The 22,100-nt window shown below is 41.5% G+C and overlaps 1 protein-coding gene across 1 annotated transcript in view; it reads left to right on the top strand.

Moving 5' to 3' along the window:
* LRIG2 (leucine rich repeats and immunoglobulin like domains 2) overlaps positions 1–18,478 on the top strand; it is a 43,563-nt gene extending 25,085 nt beyond the window's left edge. Inside the window, exons 9-19 of the mRNA XM_083444270.1 lie at positions 1,786–1,866; positions 2,952–3,023; positions 3,150–3,218; positions 5,700–5,863; positions 7,820–8,140; positions 9,450–9,731; positions 11,322–11,774; positions 12,439–12,588; positions 13,362–13,646; positions 14,124–17,714; positions 17,983–18,478. Coding sequence (XP_083300396.1) covers positions 1,786–1,866; positions 2,952–3,023; positions 3,150–3,218; positions 5,700–5,863; positions 7,820–8,140; positions 9,450–9,731; positions 11,322–11,774; positions 12,439–12,588; positions 13,362–13,646; positions 14,124–14,353 — 2,107 coding nt within the window. The 3' untranslated portion in view covers positions 14,354–17,714; positions 17,983–18,478. The remainder of the gene's footprint in view (positions 1–1,785; positions 1,867–2,951; positions 3,024–3,149; positions 3,219–5,699; positions 5,864–7,819; positions 8,141–9,449; positions 9,732–11,321; positions 11,775–12,438; positions 12,589–13,361; positions 13,647–14,123; positions 17,715–17,982) is intronic.
* Positions 18,479–22,100: the final 3,622 nt, after the last annotated feature.

Here is a 22,100-nt window from a genome sequence, read left to right as displayed (position 1 = left end):
GGAAGTGGCAAAACGCAATATGCGCAGTCGTGTGTTACGCTCGCTTCAGGATGCGAACAGGGCTCTGGAACGGATCCTGTTCGCATCCAGAGGTACCACTGTACAAGCTTCTCTTTGCATTTGTAAGGTGTAAGTTAATTCTAGTGGACCTATTGGCTGTGTTAATACATCACTCTAAAGCAGCTTAGTGCAGAGGCAGCCAATGTGGTGCCCTCTAGATGTTGTGGACTGCAACCCCCATCATCTCTGACCATTGGTCATGCTGGCTGAAAGTACCACGTTGGCTATCCCTGGTTAAGCACAATTTCAGTAAGTAGAATCAGCCATAGTGAGTCTCAGACTCACATGGTCCCCCCCTCCCATCTCCTCTTCCCACAGGGTCAGCAAGAGGCTTTCTGAAGCTTCTGAACCAACAAACTGTGATTTAACTTGGCTTGTTTCAAACATACTAGTGTTAACCACAGCCCCACTACAATTTGATGATTTGGACAGAACAAAAAACCACAGGGAAGCAGAAACCACACAGAAAAAGAAGAGCTATTATGCATAAGCCCATAGCTTGCTGCAACTTCTTTTGGCCTATACATATTTTGCTAAGCTATGGTTTAGCCACTTAATTTTAGTGTGACCTGTGAACACAGCCATTGAGAGAAAACTTTTTAGTTATGGAACCTGTCAGTAGGCAAGGCATTGAACTACAGACGCTTATGCAGTTATGTGTAAAGCATTGCAGATCTTCTCAAGTGTATTCTCACTTTATAATATTAATGAAACAAATGAAACAACATATTTAATGTTGTGATATATACCAATAGATTGTATCAAACAGCAGAATCCTCCTATTTAAAAATGCAGTATTGATTGCGTCTTATATGCCTTGTCACTGATAAACTGCTGGCTAAGCTCTAAATTCTTCTGTTCACTGAGCTGTAAACAAAATGAGAATTGTTGCTGTGATATATTTATGACCTGCCTTGTAAAGGAAATGCACTGCTGAATCTATTAGACCTTAATGAAGCATCTTCCCCTGCCCAAGAGGAGCTTGCTGAATTGGTTTTAAACAAGAGCCTTCTCTTCTGTGCTGGGGGTAGAAGTGCAGTGTAAGGGTCAGACAGAAATCCCATTAGCCTGTAACAGGATTTGTGAGCAGAACCACCCACACTTCTCTCTGAAACTCTACTCTTTTATGCCTAGCCGTTCTTCACCTGACCTGTATATAATCTCTTAATATGCTAACGTTATTACAAGCTTCTCACTCCAGAAGATTAAGCAATGTAAAGGCAGCATTAATTCAATTCATAAGTCTCTTATGAAGGCTCCCCCAGTTCATGGTCAATGGCATATTGTGTTTACTAGATTAACAGATGTTACTCTGCTGAGGAAACAGTGCTGCAGGGCATGTGAGTCCTAAGCATGCTGGTAACTTTAGTTGACTGAGCAGTTGCCTTTCACTTTGTATTGGTTCCATAGGGACATTTTCACATATTGAAAGTGCCCAAAATTGCTTTCGTGCAAAGATGTCTGATCATAACGGGGTAGGGTAGAGTATGTACTATGCACTAATGTTACTGTCTCTGTGAAGAGTGCTGCCATTTTGAAGCCAGCAGATTTCTCATTATGAGGATTTATAGCCCCAGTCTAGTAAAACAGGCAGACAATCTCTTTGCAAAGATGACATCTTACGTTTCAAAAATCACAAGCCAGCAAAGGGAACGGAGGGGAGCTGGTGTTGGAGTTGTGGCTAAAGTTCTCATGTGTTGTTCTTTGGTGCATTTGTTTCTTTAGAGACTTGCGAAATAATGAGATCTCCTGGGCCATAGAAGACTCAAATGAAGCATTTGTTGGACTTGACAGGCTCAGTAAATTGTAAGTCTTACTCGTTATAGAATTGACATCCCTACCAGAAAGGAAGTAAAGACCCAAATATTTGTATTTAGTAAAAACTTCAAAAACTTATGCAACAGTAGCCCCACTCAGGCATGTGATTGTACTGCAAAGCCTCCCCACCCCCCTTGTTAGCCTATCCATCTTTACAACCACCATGAATTAAGGCATTCTTTTGAACTGGGGAGCCTCTTCTATTATTGGAAGCTCCCTGCTACACAATTTAGAGCTTTGATTACACTCATACAAATGATCACCTTAAGAGTTTTACTCTGAATTGAAAAATCTATTTAGTAACACTTATGATCACTAGTACATCAAGAAAAAAACTGGCTTGGACATCCCATATTTGAGCTAGGATTTTTCAGGTAATTTGTCTTTTATAATATATTCTTACAGGCATGGTTCAAAGTCATGCTCATTTTCATCCCACCTGGAAGGGAAGTCAGGCAAGGGGTAATTTTTAACCTTTTGATTTCAGGGTCCAAGGGCTTTTGTAGCCTTGTAGATAGCACAGTTCAGCTTGTATTCTTCCTCTCCCTTCCACCGATCACACTAAAGGTTTCTTACCCTCACAATTTATGAAGAAAAGGCCCCTGCACCACCATGTGGTGGGACACAAATTACTTTTCCCCTCTTGTATGTTTATTGGAAAACAAATAGCTATGGGGAAACTTCTAGCCAGAAACTTCTAGCCACTGTCAGGGACCCCTTACCTGTAATCTTTATATCTTTTCCCAATTCTGCCCATGCAATTTGTGACGTGCCTACCACTTGACTGCCTGTCTCTGCAAGCTGCCTTTCCCTCCTGCTGGTTATTTTCTGACCCTTAATTCTGTGCTTTGGAAATGTGTATACTCTCCTCTTCCTCCTCTTTTACAATCTTAAGGCCAGAGAAGTAGGAGGGGCGCTTGAAGCCATTATAGTAGCAACACATTCTGCATCAGAGTTGGTGGGGGTGGGGGTCCTAAACACTTATTTACCAGGCTCCCCGATTCTGTTGTTGTAACAAATGTTGGTTAATTTACTTAAGATTACTTAAGATTTTCCTTTGTGCTATATTTTAGGATTCTGCAAGGAAACCAGATTAAGTCAATCACAAAGAGAGCATTTTCTAGCCTTCAGGCTCTTGAATATCTGTAAGTATATGTTGCAACCTTTTCTCTGTCAAGCAAGTTTTCTCTTCAAATTTGCATGCATCCCAGTTTTCAGAGGTGCAGAACACAATTCACTCATGCAGGCATGATTCTTACTTAATTTTGCAGAGATTTGAACAACAATGCTATAATGTCTGTTCAAGAAAGTGCTTTTTCCCAGCCTCTTCTTAAAGAACTGTAAGTATCTAGTCCTACATATTTTACTTCAATAGAAATGTTACAACTGGTATAAATATTTTACTTGCAAGGCACTTGTGATCAATAAAAGTATATTGGAACTCAGTTTCATTTCTTCATGGTCTTTAGTAATACATTCTCAAATGCTCCATTGGTTCTCCTCCCTTGTTCCTGCTGTTGCACCACAGATAAAACAAGCCAAAGTCTTACTTGTCCTGTCTGATCCTACGCTTATGGTTAGTTTCCTTGGCTTGTTCTTGGCTTACTCCTCATGGTCTGAGAGAAGCAAACCACTTCTTTCAGGGTTTGGATGACATGACAAGACAGACTCTTGTTTCATTTGCAGCATGGCAGGCGTTGGGAATAAATGCCCTGGGAATATTTGAGCAGGTGCACCAGCACACTGCTTGTTCACATTGAACCATAGTTTGTTTTAAACTATGGCTTAATATAACATGCAAACTGGGCTAACAATATAAATGGCTTTAGAAATTTCCTGACAGTTTCAGTTAATGACATAGTACTGGTCTGAAGTACACCACAATCTGTATACGAGTTCATTTTTGCTGTAGAGTATATGCAATACTCTAAAGACAGCCTTAAGTCATACATAAACATTTAAGCTGATAATAGAAGTTCAAGATGGGGGGAGGGGCTGGTAAAGCTGGTCCTGAAAATATTTGTGGTGTTTCATCTGAGAGGCCAGTGGTTAGATGACTCTTTTAAGAATGAATATGGAATACCAACTGTTTTCTTACAAAAGAAATGGCGGGATACATATACGGTAAGCCTGATGTCTGAAGCAAAATGCTAATATGGTTTGACATCAGAAAACTGAACAGTCCCCCCTCTCAAGGTGCTAGAGGCAAACAACTCAGTTCCACACAAGGTAATTTTCAGGCAGCAACCATCTGTTGAAGCTCTGCATGAAACACAGATATGCAAACAGATTCATGACACGCCCAGCAAGTCATATTTTTGGGTGGCGTGGAGCATGTGGTGGTTGGCTAGTCAGGTATCTGGTACACCATTCACAGGACTGAGTTCCAAAAATTGGCATGAAATGAGTACCTGAAAGTAATACTGGTGAGAAAATGGACAGTGAGGCTTAGGAGAGAAAAATAAGAAAACATCTAGCCTTGCAAGGTAATGAGACAGCTTTGTGTACTTTGAAAGGGCCAAGGTCACAGTGCTTTCTCTGTAATTGGAAAAAGATGGAGAATGCTGTTCCACATTATTTTCTTGTGGAAATTAGTATTTTTCTCTGCCTTGTGAGTAGTTGTTGTCCTCTAAGCATCAGGCTTGTTTTTTCAGAACCCTGCTCTTTCCTTTACAAGCAATATCATATAAGCACTCTCTAAAATGAAGAATATGAAGACTGTTTGTTAAAACTGCTTCTCAGCTAATTCTTACCAGATGGACTGTAAAATGCAGTCTTGCTGAAGGTTCTTCCCTGCACAGGGTATAGAGGTCAAAATTGGCTCTGCACTTGAGCAATTTAGGACCATTTCCTGTGTGTGTTCAGGAAAAGAATTCTCAAATGGACTGATACATTACTCTGGGTTTTCACCAGTTACTTTCATACCTGCTGTCAAGAATGGGAGGCATTTTCAGAATTACAGTATTTGTGAAAGGCATTATTATGAAATCAGTTATATAACCAATAAGATACATGTGTATAATGCAATGCTAGAAATTGATTTAGTCCCAGAGGTATTCTGCTCAGCATCATCTAAACAGTCAAATTACAGTGTCATGTTTTATTTCTCATAGACTGCTCATTGTTTTGATGGAAATCTTAGGTTTATCCTTGAGGCATGATTGTGGGTGTGGATATAGTTTTTAAGGGTATAGATTGGGATTTATATTCTTTTGCCACATATTTACACTACAGTATATTTTATATTAAAGGGCTGCGATCCCCTGAACTGTCTAAAACAGAGATAGGAAACCCGTGGTCCCCTGGAAGCCAGTGACCTTCAACTCCCACAATTTATGGCCATGTGGGGCCATTGGAGTTAGGAGTTCAACATCACCTATAGGACCAGATGTTCCCTATTGCTGTCTAAAACATAAAGAGCATCTCTTAATGTCTTTTTACCCTCTTGACTTGGTGCATAGTGTGTGTGGGGGGGTGTTTCTTCTTACTTGTCCTTTACGTGATTGTACTGCTACTGTCCTGCGAAGGATGCTTTAAAAAACGTGTTTTGTAGGAAGGTGACCTTTTTGTGGAACAGCCTCTCATTTAGAATAACACATTATATGTGAAGATGGAGAAATGTGAATTTGTTTACAGCAACGAGAGACGCTGAAGCTACTCAGAATACAGTTAGGACTCATTACCAGGCAGTTCACGTATATAGTGTTACAAATACTTTAGCAGATGTATGGGGGGGGGGATCTGCTTGGTGACTGCAGATGAAGTGTCATTTGCTTACTTACAAAAACTTAGACATTTTCCTTTTGCCTTTACATTTTCAGGGTATTGAACACTAGCAGCTTACTGTGTGACTGCCAGTTGAAATGGCTGCCCCAGTGGCTTAACCACAACCATTTGCAGGATGCTGTCGGTGTCATTTGTGCCCACCCCGAATGGCTGTCTGGCCAGAGCATCCTCAGTGTGAACCCTGAAGACTTCATCTGTGGTTTGTGCTCTTAACGGCTTTATTTATTTACTGCATTTGTATCATAGCTTCCCAGGGCACATTGCCCTTACCACATCTGCCTTGGAAAATAATCATGTGTGAGAGTTGGGGAGAGGGGAAATGGCTTCGCTGACTTGTTCAGTGGATATATTACAATCCTATGCATGTCTAGTCAGACATAAGCCCCATTGAGTTTTGTGTGGCTTACTTTCTGTAAGTGTGTTTTGGATTGCAACCTGAATTGGATTTTCATGGATTGTGATGCCCTCCCTGCAGTGTTACAAGGCAACATTTATGCTTCCTGTTTATGTATATTGGGCACTCTTGTATCCAGATTCCAGAGATTAACAGGAACACTGGTTCATTTAAAGATACTTCTAGATCATCATCTGTAGGAGTTTTCCCACAGTGGAACCATTATATCAAGTCACTGTAAATCAGGGGTGGAGAACTTGTGGGCCTCTAGAAGTTGTTGGACTTTGATCTCTCATCAGCCCCAGCCAGCATGACAGAATGTGGGGATTATGGGAGTCATAGTCTAGCAATAACTGAAAGGCCTATGGGAAATCTGTTGTGGAGGGAGAAAGTTAGGGGCAGAGAGTGTGAAAGAAGCCTTTGTTTTGAAGCCAGTGGAATTATGTCATGCTGAAAGGTAAAAGCTCTTCCTTTCCCAGGATCTAAGCCAGGGGGTGCCAACCTTCATTTGGCCCATGGGCACATCTCAGAACATAAGAAACTATTGAGGGGACAACCCACCCCACACTACAGCCCCAGCAATTAGACTTGCAAAAAAAATTTGTTTGTTTGTTTGTTTGTTTTGTTTCAAGCCTAAAGACATTGCTACAATTAGGCTTGCAAGAATCTAATTTTCAAATCTAATTGCGGGTGGGCTACATTTTCTGGGGTTAACTCTTCCTTTCCCCAGCTGTGGCAGTCCTGAAATTTTCCGTCCTCTGTTGCAGAGACTGTAGCCAATAGAAAAAAAATTTCAAGGCTAATTGACAGGTGGGGGTGGGCGGATGTCACAGTGGTGTCCACACCCAAATTCAGCCCAAGCTGTAATTAGCCTTCAGAAAGAGCCTTCTATTTGCCACAATAAATGACATTTTTTTCAAGCCTAATTGCAGCAGAGAGAGGAGGGTCCCCTCAGGGCTACCAGAAAAGACCTTGACATATGCATGTTGACTACCCCTTAATCCAAAAATCTATTAAGAAGAGGCTGCAGTATTTTTGTTTAGTACTACTGTTGAATTTTTGCTACTAACTGCAAAGACTTTTAACTGGGTTTTTAAAAAAAGCAATTGTAGATATTAACATTGTAGTCTGGATCTTCTTGAAGTCCTTTAGGCAGGCAGAATCTGAGAGCTTGAGTATCAGGAGCTTTATCTCTCTTCCTACGAGCAACAATTGGCTGCACACAATATGTATGCATTGCCAAAATACTCAGGAAAATGATGAGTGTGTGTTAACAACTAAATTGTAATTAGGGAAGGAAATTAATATTGCCCAGTGAAGTATGGCTTAATTCCTGAAAGTAGGTAGCATTCAGATTGTTAGTTAGCAAACATTGTGACAAGGAAGTGGTAATAACACTTGTGCTGAATGCATAAAGTGGTTCTTTCCCCCTCCAATTGAGATCCACAACTGGGTTTTAAGAGACCTTGCAACTGTCCTTCTGGAGATTTATTCATGTTCATATTCCTTAACGGTGAGTTCTAAGGACTCATGACAAAATCCCTTCATCTTGCAGTGTACCTCTTGCTTATACTCGTAACACTGACAACCTGCTTCATTCCCACATAGCCAGTTCTAGTGTGATCACATAGATAATAGAAATCTCTTAGTTTGAGGAATTAAGGGCAAGTGTCACCTCCAGCACAATCTCAATTGTTACAGTCTGCACCAGTATTTGTTAGCTTAGTTACATGCTGAAGAAATGTGATCTGTGTTTCACAGATAACTTTCCCAAGCCACAGATCAGAGTGCATCCTGAGACTGCCATTGCACTAAGAGGCACCAACGTCACCCTGACTTGCAAGGCGGTGAGCAGCAGTGATTCGCCTATGTCCACCACCTGGAGAAAAGACAGTGAAATACTGTATGATGCAGACATTGAGAATTTTGTCAGGTACCAGCAGCAAGATGGCGAAGTACTGGAGTACACTACTCTCCTGCACCTTTTCAATGTGAACTTCACGGACGAAGGAAAATACCAGTGTATCATCTCCAATCACTTTGGATCTAATTATTCCAACAAGGCCAAGTTGACTGTCAATGGTATGCAGTAGTTTTTGTTTTTCCTTTCTACGTACACACACAAAAATCACTAAAATGGTTTGGAAACTTTGGATCGTTCACTCAGAGGCCTAAAGGAAAGGCACCCCCAGAGGTCTTCTCTTTTGTTAATCCACTAGAGCAGGGGTCAGCAAACTTTTTCAGCAGGGGGCCAGTCCACCGTCCCTCAGACCTTGTGGGGGGACAGACTATATTTTGAAAAAAATAATAATGAACGAATTCCTATGCCCCACAAATAACCCAGAGATGCATTATAAATAAAAGCACATGTTCTACTCATGTAAATACACCAGGCAGGCCCCACAAATAACCCAGAGATGCATTGTAAACAAAAGGACACATTCTACTCATGTAAAAACTTGCTGATTCCCAGACTGTCCGTGGGCCGGATTTAGAAGGCGATTGGGCCTGATCCAGCCCCCAGGCCTTAGTTTGCCTACCCATGCACTAGGGAAGCTGAAGACATTGGAATAGTTTTGGATGTAAAAAAAGCTTGGATTGCACAAGTCCCCAGAGAGTCCTCCTAACCAGACAGAGAGAGCTGCCCAAACAGCAGCATTTTCCCCGAGCATTTTCTAGTTCGGAAATGAGCAGTGTTTGTACCAGCTGTAATCTCTTTGTGCACAGATTCATCAATCCAAGACTGCCTCTTTAGAACTAGTTCATGTCTAAGAAGCAGCTTCAGCTGCTTATTATGCGAGGCAAATAAAGATTCTCTCTTGCCTTGCTAAAGGTGCAGCCAGTTTCAAATTATTCCCTTGTGTATTACCCTTTACTAAATGAAAGCAGCCTAATGGGGTTGTCTTTGCCAGGGCAGGTTTTTACTTACCTTTGGCTGAATTAAAATAACTCACATCCGCTGTAATCAGTATTAATGGGTGTAAGAGGGACAGAAAGAGAGCTCTCGAGGGGTGGCATATTCGAAAAAGGCAAAAAATCATTTGTCTCTCCTGTGAAAAAGTGTTAAAACTTCTGCAAGCAACCTCATTCAAGAAAAAAGCTCAAACATGATGAGCTTTCCTAATACTTGCTTGCTTACAAGCTTGCTGTGTGCCAGTTTATTTATTTCTTTTAAAGAAAGGCTAGGTGTAACATCCTCCTTTCTCGTGAGATCTGAATTGCTGTTTAGGGTGGTTTTTAAGAGCAGTATGCTAGAATTCTTACAGATCTAAATTAAAGAGCTTGAAAAACTTAACAAGGGTTATGCCATTCTTAACAAAGTGAAAGTTAGGGATGCTGTGACTAGTATTAGGTACCTTACTTAGTTATTTTAATGTGTATCTTCATTCAGAACTGCCTTCTTTTGTGAAAACGCCAATGGATCTAACAATCCGGACTAGAGCTGTAGCTAAATTGGAATGTGCTGCAGAAGGCCATCCACCACCTCAGATTTCCTGGCAGAAAGATGGAGGCACAGACTTCCCTGCAGCTCGTGAAAGGCGCATGCATGTGATGCCAGAAGACGATGTCTTTTTCATCGCAAATGTGAAAATAGAAGATATGGGCATCTACAGCTGCATGGCACAAAATGTGGCCGGGAGTCTGTCGGCAAATGCCACATTGACAGTGTTAGGTAAGCAAATTATTGAAGCCTGCATGGGTTATTTGATTACTGTATATTTTCATGCTTGTATTTGGTGGTATTTGTGGGCTGCCTGAATGCTCTGGCTGCAGGAGGAGTAAAGTTCACGCACTTCATCCTCATCTCCGTTCACCATGTGGAGAAGGTGACACCCAATCTTGAAAGCCCATTCTTATCTGAACATGGCATTACTTTAGTAACCAAGGTACTCAAATTACTAAAGGATAGTTTCAATATTTGGGATTATAGTAGGCCAGATGTTCAGATAAGTACAGGATCTCATAGTTTAGATTTTTCCTTTTCTGATGAAAAGATAATTGAATCGTAGAATTGTAGAGCTGGAAGGGACCGTGAGGGTTATCTAGTCCAACCCCTTGCAATGCAGATACAGTGGTACCTCGAGTTGCATATTCTTCAGGTTACAGACTCCGCTAACCCAGAAATAGTACCTTGGGTTAAGAACTTTGCTTTAGGATGAGAACAGAAATCGCATGGCAGCAGCGCCACGGCAATGGGAGGCCCCATTAGCTAAAGTGGTACCTCAGGTTAAGAACAGTTTCAGGTTAAGAACGGACCTCCAGAACGAATTAAGTATTTAACCCAAGGTACCACTGTATCTTTTTGCCCAATATAAGACTCAAACCCTGAGATTAAGAGTCTCATGCTCTACCGACTGAGCTACCCCACAGGCAAATGAAGGAAGCATACAAGGAGGAGGAGGAAGCCTACAAGTCTGAGAACTGCTCTAAGTCTCACCTTATTTGGGGGGTAGGAACAAACTTGGGAGATAAGTTAATTGAATCAGCTTCGCCTACTGGTTTGGATTTGCTAAAGTTATGTGGTACTTTTCAAAAGTAGTTTTGAGCTCATTCCAGTGGATGCAATTGCAGCATTGAAAAGGGACACCACAATTTTCTCCTTCCTTTTTTGTTTGATTTACAATCTGGGAAGAAGCTGGTCTGGTATTTCCCATTAAAAAAATTTCCTGACACAAATAATTCAAGAGCATCTGTTTTTAGTATGGTTGCCTGCTGCTGACCCACTTAATTTTGGATAATTTGAAAGAGATCTGGTTTAATATGCTGTCACTGCTGTGCTCTCCTGTGCTAAGTTTTTAGAGACAGACTCTGTATAGGGCATGCATGTGCAGTAAGAATTTAATTAAACAAATGATATGTCCCCCTAAAACTACTTCGTCTTTAGAAAACCAAGAACTCTTTTAAAGGTGGCTGTTCTCATACTCCCATGAGCTTTGGCTCATGAACTGGACAAAGTCTGTAATTAAGCAGAACACCCCTAAACACTTTCAGCAGAGGTAGTTAACCAGTGGCTGGCTGGAGTTGTAATTCCACAACAATTTGAAGGCCACAGGTTAGCCACACCAGGCTTCTTTCTCTGTCAGAGAGAGTATAGCCTAAAACACACACATTCCCCTTTTGTTTTGTCCATGAGCTACATTGCTGTCAGATCAGTCTTCAAAATCACAATCTGCATATATGTAGCAGTGTATCTTTGGTTTCATGCAGTTGTCATTGTAATTCTGTAGCATTAAATCTAATCTGGTCCTTTTTTTGTGTTCAGAAACACCTTCATTTGTCAGGCCCCTGGAAGACAGGACTGTGGCCCAAGGTGAAACAGCAGTGTTGCAGTGCATTGCTAGTGGCAGTCCTGCCCCTCGCCTTAACTGGACCAAAGATGATGGGCCTCTCACAGTAACAGAAAGACATTTTTTTGCTGCCGCCAATCAACTCCTCATCATTGTAGATGCTGGATTAGAGGATGCTGGAAAATACACTTGCATAATGTCCAATACACTTGGCACAGTGCGTGGCCATATTTACCTGAATGTCATATCCTCACCAAACTGCGACTCTTCCCAAACTTCCCAAAGTGGCATGGAAGAAGATGGTTGGACGACAGTTGGCATTGTGATAATTGTTGTAGTCTGCTGCGTTGTGGGCACCTCCTTGATATGGGTTATTGTTATCTACCATATGAGAAGGAAGAGTGAAGACTACAGCATCACTAGCACAGGTGAGGAGCACTCGGCATAAGTATGTGTGCTTTGATAAGGGATTGGAGTCATTCAGCTCAGCGTGACCAGAAGAAAATCCTGTGTTACGGTTAGGAGTTTTGGTATGTGGTCCCTTTGCCAGGGTGGTTCTTCATTTGGAAAACAGCCTGACATCTGATGGAGAGGGTATATAATGGATATTATATGCACATAGGTATGGACAGTCTCTGATACCATGTAACAGTCAAATGAGCAAAGGGACGAAGTAGGGGTTGGATAGGAGAGTATTTCAAACCAGTAAATGAGCATAGACAGGATTTAGTCTGGCTGCTTGTGATGATCTTGTAGCTTTTCAACAAAGCCACAGAATTTGAGAGAGAAATTGCCATTATAAATGGCAAATGTTCAGAATATTGGTTCATTATGCTTTGACAAAGGGGTGTTGTATCGCAGTAGGGAAATTTCATTTTTACAGTTGTGAAAGATTGCCATAAATCAGCATTAGAAAGGAATAAAAGGAAAATATTCCTAGGAACTGCATTCTATCCCCACAAGGTGATCTTTATTTACTTGTATACTGTGAGGTCTATGTGAGCACCATCATTTTTACAGACATCTGCTGGATGATTTTGTTGCCATAGCAAAAATGCAGTATCATATTGCTGTTGTTTTTTTCTCTTTCAGAGGAGGTAAATTTACCTACTGACATTCCCAGTTACTTATCCTCCCAAGGGACTCTGTCAGAGCCACAGGAAGGCTATAGTAATTCTGAAGCAGGAAGCAACCAGCAACTTATGCCTCCCTCCAACGGATATGTGCACAAAGGCACAGATGGTAAGCCCTGATTCTCTTGATCAGAGGGGGACAGAAAATAGATCATGGTCCACTGGCCAGTTTCTAGTGGCTCACCAAGTGCCTGCTAGTTGCTGAAGTTATTGCAAAGAATGCTGGACTTTGTGGTGCTTGATGTGATTGAGCAAAACACTTTTTGCATTCTTAAGCAAAAGTGCATGCTCAAAGCATAACTTATGTGTTAAGTGATCCCAGCATGAGACTTCACTTGCTACATCGCTGAAAGTCCCCTCTGCCTTCCTTTCTCCTTCTGTTGGCTTATCACAGTTAGCCTCAAGGGAGCAGATATCTTCTCAAATAACAAGGTACTTGTACCAAATACATGCTCACAGCTTCTATCCTGTGTAGGCAAATTGTCAAATACTGGAATCAACACACACCCACGCTCTCTGTTTTTTTGTGTTCCTGTGCTTCTTTAAAAAAAAAACCCTAAGTGCTACTATGTTAACTGTGATGGGGGAAAGAGTCCTTTCCCTTTCGGCAAATGTGTAGAAGTGCCTCACTCTTTGAATTTTATTTTGAAGCTTTCTTCTTGGGTCTGTGACACTTGCTGATAAGACTCTTCTATGCTTTCAAAGTTGTTTCCTAATATGCACAGAGTTTAATATATGCACAGATGCCAATTCCAGCCAGTTGGCTCAAAGGACTGCCATCTCTGCAAGCTAGGCTTTATGCTTCTGCCACCTTGTAAGGGTCTATAGTGATGACCCATGCCAGAATATTCTGCTAACTACCCACTATTCTGCTTCCACTAGGTGGCACAGGGCCATTGGTAATCTGCTCAGATTGCTATGACAATGCCAACATCTACTCCAGAACCAGAGAATATTGCCCTTACACATACATCACCGAAGATGACCCACTTGATCAAACGCTTTCCAGCCTAATGGTGCAGATGTCTAAAGAGCCCTATCCAGTCTGCCCCCAGCATGAAGCCATCACTCTGGATAGTCTCTCAGGTGACAGAGACATGTCTGTTTTCCTTAACAATCAAGACAGACTACATGAGAGGAAGCCATGCTCTCAACCATGCAGCAGTGGTAAGTAGTGTATTTTGATGCTATTGTATCTTGATTTTAAAATTATTCCATTTTCAGCTGAATAAGAGCAAGGCAGTCTGTCACAGAACAGATAGTTAAAGTACTAAGTGGCTGCATTACAAAATAAAATCAAACATTCTGCTTTCAATATGATATGATATGGTATGTGATATGATACAAGTATTCCTTAATGACTATATTCTTAACACTTGCTTCAGATCACTTAGAAATCTGTTCTGGTTTTTGCAGGTTCAACAGTCAGCCATTCTTGTGGTTGTGTTTTTCTAGGGAGCCTCTTGTTTCTTAGGCTTGTGTTTGTTGGTTGTAGCAATAATTTTGCAGTATTAGGAAGAGCAAAACCAGTTTGACTTAATAATGTGCCTCTCGCTGCCAGAATTTCAAAGACAATGGAGAACCGTTGTGCTGGGAGCTTTCTTCATAAATTCAGTCTTTCTTTTTTTCATTTTCCTTCCACAGATCCTTTTCAGCTGCCTTTATGGGGCATCAATAAAGATATGGGATCATTGCACTCTCACTTCTCAACTCAACCAAAGACCCATGAGGTGCCTCGAGTTCTGCAAAGTGAATGCATCACAGAGACTGAACGTGAGCAAGCTATTTCCCCCAAACCTTGCCACAGGTTACATGAACATAACTTTGACTTTAACAGGACTCGGAACATACAGGAACATCATGAAGCTACATAAAATGCATCAAAAGTAAGAAGCCTTAGGAGCAGGCTTGGAGTTAACAGTATCTTTACTACCTCAGGTTTGGCCTCATGGTCAAAGATGTTCCATGCTTGCAACAGAGGCTTACAGAACAATCTTAGGCATCTCTACCCAGAAGTAAGTCTCTTTCAAGTTAAATGGGTCCTACTCCCAGGTGTATGTGTGTAGCATTGCAGCATCAGTGGACTAAATCAGTGACTACAAGCTACAAGTAAGGAGGGAGAAAGGAATGACAGAGTCCTTTCCTTCTGTTCTGCCTAAGATGTGCACAAGGCTCAACAGTCTAATGAACTGAATGGTGGGCAGAAAAGAATAAAGGATACACAGCAATGGACATGATAAATGAGAGGTTTTTGTTTGCCTGGGAGCAATCCCCTGAAAGCTTCACAGATGTTGTTTCCTGCTGAAGAAATAAACTTGTAAGAGCCCATTTTCAAGATCCCTCAGTAATCGTAAGCATGAAGCACTTGATTGACTTATATTCTCCTCCTGATGACTAGCAGGGACTCATATCATTGTGCCCAATCACAAACGTACTCTACCCTTTCTGTGAATAAATACTTCAGTTGTAAATACATTTGCATAATATAAATATTTTGTATACACTACTAAACACATTCAGGCTGAAATGTTAAAAAACACTATGCCAAAAACTACATATTGTCCTGTCATTTGGACATTTGCTGACCAGATACTATAAATGGCTTGTTTCCTAGGATTGAAGGCTTGAGGGCCAGTTTATACAATCATGTTTTGCACACGATGGTTATAATTACCATATGATACTTTGTTTGTAGAAGTTTTCACTTATGTGATGGCTCTTCACACATTTTTTTGTCTTAGGTGCGGGTAGTAGCTGTCTTGCATGGGGCTTTCATGTGAACTGATCCATACCAGGGCAAGCCCAAGTCATTGTGCTACCTGAGGTGGAAGGAAAACATGGTGCCCCTGCCCCTTTTCTGTACAGAAGCCAAATGGATTGATGGTTGAACACTGGTAGCGTGCAGCATCCCTGTCACATATGAGGGCAACAAACTAGCTAAGAAGTGCAGGATAAGCCATGGGGGCACTCAAATGTGTGTATTCCAACACTGCACTGCTGCTACTCTTTCCCCAGCTTCTGCTGCCTGAGGCAGCCATCTCATTCTACCTAATGGTAGGGCTGGCCTTGCAGAGGAGAAGAAACAAGGTGAGATATATGTAATTTGGGCACCAAACTTAGCTCAAGTGTTTTCCTGTGTCAGTTACTGTTGAAAGTCTTAGGTAAATGAGCTGTCAAGTTGGGTCGTTTTCTAAAATTCACGACTGCTGTGAAAGATTAACACCATGGCAGCACTGTGTCCCAGAGATTAGAAAGATGGAAGTGATAATGTCTATATGTGGATGAGCCGTCAAAGGTTAGGTAGAACTTTTATATCTCAAATAATGCTTTCCAGTGAGATCTGAGAGAAATCAAGTGTCGGACATACATGTGTCTTCAGATTTAATGAGGCGAACACCTGTAGCTAGCCATAGAGGAAATCTTGGTTATTCCAGCTGTCACAGCAGGAATGGAAAGGAAGTTCTCAACCTTCAAACATGCTGTTGTACCCCAAATTGTCTCCTATAGCACATGATCAAAAGTCAGGGGATTTGGGGAGAAATTGCAAGCAAAGAAATGTTAACTCAGGGTAAAGAAGGTCACACTATTAGTTCTTACTAATCTTAGCATGCTGTGACATTTTGGGGTTCTAGAGTGCAGCCTGAAGACATCCTGCAAGCTGTAAACATGGAATTAGAGATAATTATATTATCTATGGCCTGGCATTTTCTTAAGTCAGAACAAAACACATAAAAACTATATGTGCAGATTAGCCACAACTCAAGTTCTGTGCAGCAATCTTTCCATACAGCCCAGTAAAAGGTGTTACCTGGACTGTTTGGGTGTCATTTTATATTAAGATGATGTGGGTAAGAAAGTCCTGCCAGGACAATCGAGATCCTAGTTAAGTTAACTTATTTGCATACAGCTCATTATGAATCAGACTGGGCCAGGTTGATTGCAGGCTTCCTTTTAGTAGTTAGAATTCTGGGATTCTCTTATGGCTGTGTATCCTCTTACATGAAGCCGGAGTTCTAGCTGAGAACAACTGTACTTTCTTCTTCCTTTGTACTTAAGAATCCCCAGAGGGCTTGTCCCAGTTACAGCAAGAGCCCAGCCAGGCACCTAAGCTATACAAGTGCAAACTCATTTCATGGCAGTTCCTTGCCTTTATTTTATAGGCAGTAGTGGATAGTGCCAACTCTCATGCTGCTTATTCCTGCTTTATATTACGCCCAAAAGTCTTACAGGGTTCTAAAGCAGGGGCCTTCAAAAGTGTCTTAAACATCTAAAGCCAAGTCAGCTTGTGGTCCACGAGAAGCCTAAATTCGCTCTTTCTCGGAGCAGAGAGATGTAGCCATCTATCTTTGTCTCTGCCAGGTGTTTGCTTCACAGTACTGAATGTATATGATCAGCATTAGAGTATCACTGCTAACTGCCGCCTCCTTCACTGCTTGATGCCTTATTGTCTGTGATAGCCCATATCTGATCTATAGCAGCAAAAGTGAAAATACTGGATATGCAATATTTGGGTGGGGAGAGGGAGGAGGAGAGCCATTCCATCATTCACAGAACAAAGGCACTTTAGTCTCAGATGTCAGGGGATTTGGTCTTAGGCCAAGAGTTGTGCAAGAGAAGTGTCTTTCATTTAGACAGCCCCTTGTGAAGTACTACGTGCTTTTAAGGGTAAGAGTAATGCAGTAGCTAAAGCTGATCTGGTCTGCTTCACATCTTTTGAAGAAAGGGCAACTGGCATGAATTGCTCTTTTGTAATCCAAGTCAAAAGTGTGTCATGATGTCACACTGTGGTTAAAATCATTCATTAATGGAAGGCTGTACTGCAGTGGTATCTCATGTTGCTGATTCTGCATGTACAGCAGCACATGCCTCCAGTTAAAGCATTCCTCTCCTGCCTGATGTAAAGCTGTTCCAGTAAATGAGCACTTGCAGCTCTCTTCCCACCCACCCCAAAAAAGTTAGGGTGGCTTGACTTTCCCATAGAAAATCCGGTATGCCTTATTCAGGTTTTAGGAAAGAGGCTGGCAAAGTGTACAGTGACAAGGTCTCATCCTGTATCAACATGCATTACTGGAGTGAGATATGCCAGGATTCACATGAACCATGGCATAAATGGTGCTGAGTGTTCACGCTAGAAACTTAAAAGCATAAATAGAGAGAGAAATTTACCAGCCCAAGCCTTTTCGTCACTCAACTTCAGTGCTTTACCATCGTGGCAAGATTGTTGTGTAAAGTACCGTATTTTTTGCTCTATAAGACACACCAGACCACAAGACGCACCTAGTTTTTGGAAGAGGAAAACAAGAAAAAAAAAATCTGAATCTCAGAAGCCAGAACATCAAGAGGGATCGCTGCACAGTGAAAGCAGCAATCCCTCTTGCTGTTCTGGCTTCTGGGATAGCTGCGCAGCCTGCATCCACTCCATAAGATGCACACACATTTCCCCTTATTTTTTAGGAGGGAAAAAGTGAGTCTTATAGAGCAAAAAATATGGTAATTCACGCAGGTTTAGAGGAGTGATGGGATTTAGCAGTAGAGCTGGATCTTTGAGCTGAGCTGAGAATACTCCTGCACGCAGAGGAAAGAATCTAAGAATTGTGAAGTGCCTCATTCTATGTGTGGTATAAATTGTGGGGGGCGGGGGGACTCCTTGGGTGAATTTTTTCTCTCGTTCTAAAATAAGAGGCACTGTAAGGGATACTGTTTGGGACTGAAGCAAGGGCACTTAATTTTGAAACATGCTTCACCCATCTCTTCTCTGTGTTTAAATTGATGGGAGGAAAGTTCTTTCCACTGACTAATACTTCGATTTTTGTCAATGCCAAAGTAATTGTAGCTGGACATTTCTAAGGCAGCACAAACCAATGCCTCCTTGCTTGCAGCTGTCATTTCCTTGTATCTATTTATATTTTTCTCACTTATCAGAATGTATATTTTGTATAGCATGTGTAATATGTTTGTCTATTGTAATATACCTTCATCCAATAAAGAGACACAGTGAACTCCTTGGTTTTTCATGGTAAATATAGAGGAAGAGGAAAGTCTTACAAAGAACTAAGTGCGTACTCCATTTCATGTGTCCAGTATGAATATATTTTACACTTGTACTGAAGGAATGAGTTCCTGTTGAATGTTATTTCTGTTCCTTGGAATGTTGGTAACTTGTAAGTGGCTGTCCTGAGCATGCTGAATAACTAGAGTGAGTCTGAACTTGATTTTTATCCACTCCTGAGCCTTGAATTCCAGTGACATGATAATAAGCTACCACCATGAAAAAAGAGACTTTAGGTAGCTGCTACAGCCTTGAAATTACATTGGGAATTTCACTTATCTGTTAAAGCCACTGGCATATGTTGAAAAGAATTGTCTGCAAATGATATGAACATATTGCAAGGCTATGAGTACTAGGCTGTCAATGTTGCTATAAATAAGTTGCTACCCCATAATTACTTTCAGGGCTTCTCATAAGCAAAATGAAGACAGGAGGCAGGCATAAAACTTCAATATGCACCCAACGTCTGAGTACCAGTGAAAGTGTATACCAAAGTTTCTATTTGCTGTAATGTTGGCATGTGGACCCCAACAAATGAGAGTCCTAAAGAATTTTCTGGCTTATAGCACCCAGATGCATGGATGCTATGAAGCTGTGCAGCTCCACACCTTCAGCTTGGATCAAGAAAGCAACTCACACTATAGATTTAATTGGGCAAGACAGCGTTGTATGCAGAATTAGCCATTCAATTTGAAATATATGTGGAGGAAGAAGCAGTTCAGCATGTAACTAAAATTGGCCTTTAGTGTGGGTTGAGTTGTGCTTCGCTAACAGACTTTGCTCTGTGTTCACTTTGACATCTGGTATCAAAGATCTCATTTAAAGAAACACATTTTCCACGTTTACCCAAGGATGGGTTACATGTTTTAACATATATCAGAATGTTAGAAGCGGGATTGTGTGAATTCACTAATTTCCCCACCATATTAATCTTAAAAATGTATTAAATTAAGCCACTGTTATCTGAGGAAAGCAAAATACTGAATCTGAATATTCTCTGTGAGAGGTCTGAAGTGGTTGAAAAAGGATTTCAGAAGGGTGTATTACATACAACCTTCCCCAATTTGGTGTATTTCAGATACTTTGGACTATGGCTGTCATCAACCTGGGCCAACCAGCTGTGCTGGCTGGGGCTGATGGGAGTTGAACTCCAAAGCATTGCATAGTCTTTAACGGCCTGCCTTCCTTCCATCATTCTCAGTATCAGAGCTGCACATGGGGGAACCAATCTCATAAAAGAGAATTCAATAAAACCTAAATTTTAAAAAGACTGCCAGCTGGCATTTGGATGTTTCAAAACTGGCCATCCCATATCTGAGAATTGGCACTTAACTGCTTGCATGTGCCGTGGCAGCCATTCACAATTTTGTAATTAAGTACTGTGTTATCTATCACGGCTTTGTTCCAGTATTCTGCTTTCCAGCTGAACAGCAAATTATTTTCTGTTGAATTCAAGCTATACACCTTTTGCGTCACTTAGTTCCTGAATGTGTGTATGCCAAGGGAAAGATAATGTTTTGTGCCTCTTTAGCTGACACCAAATGCATTTATCTGCACAGGGAGTTAAAAGTCCCTAGGCTAACAAATGTAGGGCACACAGCTATGGCCTTCATGGCTTAACCATTACTCAATCCCCTGAGTAAAAGATACTTTTGAGCAGAGCTTTCTGAGCAACTGTGAATGAAATATGTGACAGACCTGTCCACCTGCTCCTTTGGCTGAGCTTCAAGTACCAATTTAGGGACTTCTAGTTCCAACAACCACTTCAGGGATCCCTTCAATCTAGATGGAAGATTACTTCCAGATTGTAACCCCCATTGTACTGGCCCAGGGCCATTTTGGTAACTCCAGAGGGTTAATCTATTAGACTTAGCATACTACCAGTCTTGGTGGTGTTGGTTGATAAAGGTAAGAACCATAGATACATTCGATTATATGTGTCAAAACTAGTGTTTTGTTAATTGTTCAGAGATTATCCAGCATGTTGTTGTTGTTTAGTCGTTTAGTCGTGTCCAACTCTTCGTGACCCCATGGACCAGAGCACGCCAGGCACTCCTGTCTTCCACTGCCTCCTGCAGTTTGGTCACCATACCTCATACTAGATTATGTGATTGCCACCTCTCATACAGACACTCTCGAGTTTTAATATCAGCAGAGAGGCTGCCTTGGCAGTTCTAGCACCTTTAGAAGGGGTATGGGGGAGCTAAGATGTGGTATTCCCCCCCCCCACAGAAGTGTATCTTGCACCTGCATTGTATAGTTTTTGTCATAATTTGAGGATGCACATCTTTACCATGGTCTTTGCTATGTTTTAAGAATCCACCTTATTAATTTGATTGTAAATTGTTTTAGCTAATGTTAATACTGCACTTTTGCACAGGGACCTTACGGCGAAGGGCAGAGAAGAAATAAAACAATCCACATTCAAACATGCGACGAGTTCTGGCAAGACTGTTTTTAAAAAGTAAATATCAAAATGCTAACTTCTGCAGATATTACATGTGCTTTTAATAAGATACTGTCCTGAGCTTTTGTAAACCAAATGTATAAATGTACAAATGCCAAAGTCAAGAGACACAAATGCTTTTAAAATTGCATTTTAAGGTGACATATCAAAGTGGTTTAGTGGCTAAGGGAGTGTGGTTTTGTGACTCAGAGAATTCCTGGTTCAGATTTCATCTCAACCATATTGTTGAGGGGACATTGCGCATGCTGCTGTTCTCTCACTCTCAGGTTCCCTTCTGCAATACGGAGGTTGACTTTCCTTTCAGAATTAAGGCTGAATACAATGCACTTTCCCCTTCATGGATCACTGTCTTGCCGTGGCGAAGGGGCTTGAATAACTCAGAGAAGCTATGAACTATGCCGAGCAGGGCACCCAAGATGAGCAGGTCATAGTGGAGAGTTTTGACCAAACATGATCCACCTGGAGGAGGAACCGGCAAACCACTCCAGTATCCCTGCCAAGAAAACTCCATGGACAAAGACAACAGGCATATAAAAGTTATGGCGCTGGAAGATGAGCCCCTCAGGTTGGAAGGTGTCCAACATGCTACTGGGGAAGAGCGGAGGACAAGTACAAGTAGATCCAGAGCTGATGAAGCGGCTGGGCCAAAGCCGAAAGGACACGCAGTTGCGGATATGCATGGAAGCGAAAGGAAAGTCCAATGCTGTAAAGAAAAATATTGCATAGGAACCTGGAATGTAAGAACCATGAACCTGGGTAAGTTGGATGTGGTCAAAAATGAGACGGCAAGAATAAATATTGACATCCTGGGCATCAGTGAACTAAAATGGACGGGAATGGGCGAATTCAGTTCGGATGACTATCATATCTACTACTGTGGGCAAGAAACCCGTAAAAGAAATGGAGTGGCCCTCATAGTCAACAAAAGAGTGGCGAAAGCTGTACTGGGATGCAATCTCAAAAATGATAGAATGATCTCGATACGAATCCAAGGCAGACCTTTTCACATCACAGTAATCCAAGTTTATGCACCAACTACTGGCGCTGAAGAAACTGAAATTGACAATTTCACTCATTTCACATGCTAGCAAGGTTATGCTTAAAA

Source organism: Podarcis tiliguerta, assembly GCF_965153285.1.
Source record: "Podarcis tiliguerta genome assembly, chromosome: 6".
Classification (NCBI taxonomy): domain Eukaryota; kingdom Metazoa; phylum Chordata; class Lepidosauria; order Squamata; family Lacertidae; genus Podarcis; species Podarcis tiliguerta.
The sequence above is the reverse complement of the archived record's forward strand: the minus strand, read 5'-3'. Positions and strand labels throughout refer to the sequence as shown.